General features: G+C 59.7%; 2 protein-coding genes and 1 long non-coding RNA gene across 3 annotated transcripts in view; 1 reads left to right on the top strand and 2 right to left on the bottom strand.

The window, feature by feature from the left end:
* The window catches only part of MYO1F (myosin IF), a 39,956-nt gene continuing 33,956 nt past the window's right edge, over positions 1-6,000 (bottom strand). Inside the window, exon 29 of the mRNA XM_040449696.1 lies at positions 1-18. The gene's annotated coding sequence lies outside the window, so the exon portion shown is untranslated. The remainder of the gene's footprint in view (positions 19-6,000) is intronic.
* ZNF414 (zinc finger protein 414) lies at positions 32-3,712 on the bottom strand. Its single transcript, XM_040449711.1, has 8 exons — positions 3,577-3,712; positions 2,541-2,853; positions 2,105-2,212; positions 1,886-1,991; positions 987-1,330; positions 856-906; positions 229-402; positions 32-135 (listed from the first exon to the last, which is right to left on the bottom strand). Exons 1-8 carry the CDS (start codon positions 3,577-3,579, stop codon positions 62-64), a joined length of 1,173 nt encoding a protein of 390 aa, XP_040305645.1. The 5' UTR covers positions 3,580-3,712; the 3' UTR covers positions 32-61.
* LOC121013880 (uncharacterized) overlaps positions 5,901-6,000 on the top strand; it is a 34,765-nt gene continuing 34,665 nt past the window's right edge. The window contains exon 1 of the long non-coding RNA XR_005782964.1: positions 5,901-5,987. This is a non-coding gene — a long non-coding RNA (uncharacterized LOC121013880). The remainder of the gene's footprint in view (positions 5,988-6,000) is intronic.

Raw genomic sequence — 6,000 nt, 5'->3', positions numbered from 1 at the left:
ACGACGCTCTTCCGATCTTCCGCTTGCCCCGATCCCCCCCCCCCCCCGCCCGCGGCCGGATTCAGAACGGCGAGAAAACCGGACACTCCCCCTCTGCCAGCAGCGGAGACACCTTGGGTGCAAGCGGGGCCGGGTCTGGGTGGGGCAGAGGAGGGGGCGCCTGAGCCTCGGCCCCGCCCCTCGCCTCGGGGCCCCCGCCCTCCCCACCCGCGCGCTCCTCGGCCTTACCCGGCGGCGCGTCGGGGCGCGGCTGCCCGGGCGCCGGGGCCGCGGGGGCGATGGGGCGGTGGTCCTCCAGGTGCAGTGTCATGGCGGGCCGCGAGGCCGTGGAGAAGGCGCACTGCATGCACGAGTAGCGGCCGCGCGTGTGCTCCCACACGATGCGGCTCGGGGCCGCGTGCCCTGCGGGCAGGCGGGGCCCCCGTCAGTCCCGGAAGACCCTTCCACCCCCAAGGATGGCGGACGAGGACGAGTGCGGGTCAGAACTTTCCCCGCCTCCCCACCGGCTCCCGCGCACGGGCGGGTTTGGTCTGGCCGATCCACTTCCCCGGATCGCGTCCCACCCCTCCGTAACTGGGGACACTAAACTTGTATCCGAATCCCCCGCTCCTACCCCCTTGGAGCCACCGCAGGGGGAAGGACTCGTGAACCGGGCGCGGGTTTTACACGGAAACGCCGGCGCAGACGAAGGCTCGGGGGCCAATAATTTTTAAGGCGAAATCTTGTATTTCGTGGGTAGCAGTTGTGGCCACCTGGGAAGGGGTGGGCAACGCTGCCTCCCACCATCCCCTGGGCCTGGCAGGGCGCAGGACAGAAATTCCCCTCCACCCGTCCCTGGTGGTCACCTGCACGCACCTGAGGGTGCGTCGGAGCCGCCCTGGGGTCTTCGCGGGCTGCCGCCGGCACCTGAGGTAAACGGGCGGGTCAAGGTCAGAAGTCTGCGCGAGCTCAGTTCACCCTTCAGGCGGCCCTGTTCCCACGCTCACCTTGGCTCTTTTTCCAGACTGCGGCGCTGGAGGCGGGCGGCCCGGGCGCCGCAGCCAGGAAGGGGCGCAGGCGCGGGGGGGTTAGGCCAAAGGGCGCGGGGTTCAAGTAGGGCAGGAAGGGCCCGGTGGGGGCGGGGGCGGGGGTCGTGAAGGGCTCGAGCAGCGGGAACGGCAGGCCCGGCGCGGACGCAGCGTCTGACTCCTGGGGACGTTCGGGCGCCGGGGGCTCCTTGTCGAGGGCAGGGGGTGGCGGCGGGGCTGGGCTCTGCGCATGCTCGGCGCAAACATGCAGATGCTTGAAGAGCGAGCGGTGCGTGCGGAAGCGCAGGAGGCAGTTCTCACACCTGGGGGCAGGCACAAGGCTGGGCTGGGTCTCCTGGGGGACAAGGGTAGGGCCTATCCGATACTACCTGGGGGGCCGCCGCGCGAGGTCGGGAAGTAAGGAAGAGAGCATAAAGCCCAAATCACATATCCCCCACCCCACTTGCGGGGGAGAAGCTTGCTCTAAGCGCCCCCCCAGTGTGGCCGCGACCCTTCCAGACCCCTCCGAGTCCTTGCCCTGGGAAAACGAGATAGGAGGTCTCAATTTTGACTTAGGTGGCCGGTTTTCCTCCAGGCAGGGAAGGAGGGACTGGGCGGAGACACGGCACGTATGCTCCGCCCCTTTCCGAGCTCGTCGGGCCTCCGCGTCTCTGGGACTCGCTCCAGCAACCAGTCCCTTTAGGGCAGGTAAGGGCAGGCCTTGCTCGAGGCTGCGCCCACTGCCGGGTCCAACCCCCTTGACTAGAAAGGGACAAAGGCCTGGACCCCAGGTGGTGGCAATCAAACCAGGGGTGGGAGAAGCTGCCTGGGGCCTGGTCACGGAGCACAGGTGGAAGTCGAGATGGTCAGGGTCTCACTTGAAGTAGCGATTGGGTTTGTAGTGCAGCTTGCCATGTGCCACCAGTTCCTGCATGGTGGGGAAGGTCTCGGTGCAGCTCAGGGCGGAACAGCGGAAGAGCTTGCCTGGCGGGGCACGGATGAAGGACACAGGAGTGGAGACCGGTGGCCAAGGCTGGCCTGGAGGCTCTGCCTGCCTCCCACCCCAGCTGCCTCCCCACCACCTGCTCTGGCCCTACCTTCCAGGGACTGTGTGGGTGGGCAGTGGGTACGCAGATGCTGTGCCAGGTCTCGAACACTGGGGAAACTGAGGCAGCATCCAGGGCTGGAGCAGGGTATCTGCTTCCCTGAAGGATGCACAGAAGTGGAGGGGGTGTCACTCACCCTTCCCCCCATCCACGCTGTCCGGAGTTCTGCCCCAGAGAGGCTGGAATGACGCTACTGGTTTCCCATCAAGGCCTTTACCCTCTGCTTCCCCCACCAGACTGAGCTACTGGAGGGCAGGGGCTGAGCTGGCGTGGCTCATCGCTGTAGCCACAGCCTGGCGCGCACTTGGTGCTCAATGGTGATTCCCTCTAGATGAGCCCCAAGTCTGGAGATACTCTGTACTCCTCTCCATTATTCCAAGGCCTGTAACCCTCCCCGCCCCCCGCAGAAGGTTCCATCAAAGATCACCTGGTTGTTGGCGTCGTCTGGGAGGCCTCAGGTCCTCGCTGGTCCCCGAGACTGTGCTGGTTGGGCCAAGGCCAGATCCAGGGCCAGGCTGGCCACTGTCTGGGGCTGAAGGAGCACCCTGCTGGGACCCTCCAGGCCCTCCGCGGTCCCACACTGGGGGTGTGGCTGCCCGGTCAGGGCCTGGGTCCTCCCCCATGGAAGAGGGGGGGGCTGCGGCAGCCGCGACTGGGGATAACACCTCCTTGTCGGTCTCACTGAAGCTGGACTCTGCAGTGGCCGGCATGTCCGGGCTGGGCCCCGCGGGTTCCTCCTCCTAGTGCAAGGAAAAAGCAGGGAGAACCCCTCTGGGCCCACGTCGGCCTGGATCAGCCAGGGTCACCCCTCCCGCCCCGCCAAGACCGCTGGACATTTGTGAAGCAGCGAATGCCCTGGAGACATCACCTGGATGGTCAGCCCCCATCCTAGGGAATCATCATCAAGGGAGGGCAGGAGGGAAAGAGTGGATTGAGCCTTCTGCGTTCCACCCTCTGAGAGGGAACTGGAAGGTGACCCAATCGCAGAAAGGGGTATGTCAACAATTACTCATGTGAAAGAAGTCCCTCGACCCAAACTAGGGCCGGTGGGATGTCCCTTACACGGCAGAGGCGTGGCCTACAGGGAGCGGGCGGGACGAAGATTATACAGACGGGGCTCTGAATAGGGCGCCGCTAGGAACATGCTGGAGGGGCCAGGAGTGGTCCAGTGGATCGTGTGAGGACGGAAATATACACCCTCCCGGCTCCAGCTGTGCAGTCGAACCTGGGGGTGCTAAGACCCGGATGTAAAAGGACCAGGGGCGGAGCCCAAGCGCTGTAGGCGTGGCCCAGTCGAAGCCAGGCCAGGAAGCAGGGGTGGGGTGCTTCCCCAAGTGACAGCCAGCGGCGGGAGAGTGCCCGGATGTGGGGGCGGGGTCGACCGGACGGTGCGCATGCGACAGGGCCGCGCCCCGCCAGTACCCGCTGGTTCGTCGCGCCCGAACCCCCGGCGCCGCGCTCACCATCCTCGACCCGGCTCAGCCTCTTGTTCCTGCGACTCCGGCGGCTCCGGCTGAGGCTGTGGCGACTCCCTGGACGGCCGCGGGCTCGCGCTCACGTCGGCGCCATTTTCCGCCTGCCAGCTCTCGCGAGAGTGGGGCAGGCCCTGCGCAAGACGCCCCCCGAGGGGGCGGAGCCTGGGATCTGGGTCCTTCTGGAGAGCCGTATAGGCGGCGCTCGCTACGGGTTTGCAAGCCCGCCCGGGCCTATCAAAGAGTTCCCCTTTAAAAGTCTGTGCCCAGGGATCCTGGCTGAAAATCCTTCGGAACCTCTGTTCTCCTTTGCAAAATGGGTATCTTTATCCCCTCCCTTCCCGTCACCAGCTCTCGAAAGGGGGCACACAGCCGTTCTTCTGTTTGAAGAGGTCGTGATGATTGGGCTGCCTCTTTAGAGGGAAATTGCCAATGATCGTCAAAATTGTCAATGAACTTATTTCTGAAGTTGAAATGGGCCCCTTGTGATAGCCAAGGGCAAGAAACAAGCCAAGGGCAAGAAACCTGACCTCAGGACAGGTGTAGTTTAAGGATGGAGAGCCCTGGGTGGAATGAGTCACCTATCCATCCTACATTCCTTGAGCGCCAACTGTGTGCTAGGCATTGGGTACCCGAGAACAAACATCCTTGCCCTCAGGGCAAGGGACTGTGCCTCAGGGGCCTGCTCACATTTTAAAATAGGGAGACAGACAATGAATCAACAAATACAAAAAACCATCTTAGATTATATTAAGTGCTACAAAGGGAAAAAAAAAAAAAAACATACATGGAAGAGAAACCTCTCTGGGAGTTGACTTTTGAGCTGTTATCTGATGGTCAGGAAGGAGTGAACAAATGGAAGGTCAGGGGACTCTGGGAAGTGGATAGTGGGTGCAAATGTCCTGAGGTGGAGAAAGACAAGCTTGTCTTTTTCAAGGATTAGTGGGGAGATCGGTTTACTGCTGAAACAGAGTGGAAGCAGGGTATGGAGGTCAGAAAGTGAACTTGGTGCAGGGAAGGTTGGTCACACAGCGCCTTGTGAACCATGGAGAGAGAGCGAGGAGTGTGGTTTCTGTTCTCACCATTGATGAATTTTTAGCAGGGGGAGGGTCCACCATTTGATTCCTGGGTGTTTGGAGGGTGGGCAATTGGGGGGATGGTAAAGTGGATCTTTGATCTCAGATCTCTATAATACATTGTGTAATATTCAAGAGGTGTCTCTTGAGTTCTGGGCAAGTATAGACTTTATGTGCAGTGTATTTTCATCTGTGTACATAAGATGTACCTATGTGCCTTTATATGCAGAGATACTATTGGAAGGAGACATTAAAAAACTGGGGAGGGGAACAGATTTTCAAGTGAGGGTGAGACAGACTTTTCACACGTGCTGTTTGAATTAAAAAAAAATGTTTTTTTTAATTTGTCATTAATACAGTTAAAAACTCAAAAAAAAAAAACACCATAATTTGGGGCACCTGGGTGGCTCAGTTGGTTAAGCATCCAACTTTTGATTTTGGCTCAGGTCATGATCTCGTGGTTCGTGAGATCAAGACCTGTGTCGGGCTCTACACTGGGTATGGAGCCTGCTTGGGATTCTCTCTCTCTCCCTCTCTCTCTCTCTGCCCTTCCCCTGGTTGCTCTCTCTGTCTCTGTCTCTCCTTCTCTCAAAATAAATAAACTTAACACAAAACCCAAACATCATTTGGTGCTGGGTGGAGGTGTCTTTGTGTGTGGAGGGGGGTTGGTGCAATCTGGGGAAGGGTGGGGTGAAGCCTCAGAAGGACAGGCCACCCAAGGAAGGGAGAGGAGGGGCCAGGCTGAAGAAATTCTAGAAGTCAACAGGATGTGGGGCTGTGGAGTGGGCAGGGCCAAGGTGATTCTGAGGTTTGCAGTCTGAAGATGCTGTAACCTAGATGTGAGGCCCAGAATGTGCTACTTCCTGCAAATGGGCTGACTGCCATGGCAATGGGGCCCCAGGGCTGTACCCCAAAATATCAAGGGGCAGGCAACCTGCATGGTGAGTTCAGGGACACAGAAGGGAGGCGGAAGCCCCGAGTCCTCTCCAGGAAATGCCCAGCTGATGAGGTTGGTGGCTTATGCAGTTCCTCCCCAGCCTGTCCTAGCATTTAAGTGTCATAGAGAGCTACACAGTGGTGGTTGGGCAGTGGAGGGGCAAACGCCAGAGATAGAGGAAACCAGGGACATTCAAGCGACCGGTTAAATGCTTTTGTATAATTGTTGGCTAATAAAAGAGTTGGTGAGGACCAGCTGCAACCTTGTGATTTTTTTGTTTGTTTGTTTGCAGCCCGCTCAGCTTCCCATGATAGGTACAGAAGAGAGAGGGTTCAGACCTGCAGAAGGTTCTGCTGGACAGTCTTTCACTGATACCTCATCTCCCATGGGTAGGTGTCCTCT

The sequence above is a fragment of the Herpailurus yagouaroundi genome, unplaced genomic scaffold, assembly GCF_014898765.1.
Source record: "Herpailurus yagouaroundi ecotype Mexico unplaced genomic scaffold, PumYag 200, whole genome shotgun sequence".
Lineage (NCBI taxonomy): Eukaryota > Metazoa > Chordata > Mammalia > Carnivora > Felidae > Herpailurus > Herpailurus yagouaroundi.
The sequence above is the reverse complement of the archived record's forward strand: the minus strand, read 5'-3'. Positions and strand labels throughout refer to the sequence as shown.

What these genes read in the sequence shown, in the direction of transcription:
- ZNF414 (XM_040449711.1), bottom strand. An exon ending in CGGCTCCGACGCACCCTCAG is followed by an intron (nt 403 to 855) that starts GTGCGTGCAGGT and finishes GCCTGCCCGCAG; the next exon opens with GGCACGCGGCCCCGAGCCGC. An exon ending in GCGCCCCGACGCGCCGCCGG is followed by an intron (nt 136 to 228) that starts GTAAGGCCGAGG and finishes TGCCCCACCCAG; the next exon opens with ACCCGGCCCCGCTTGCACCC.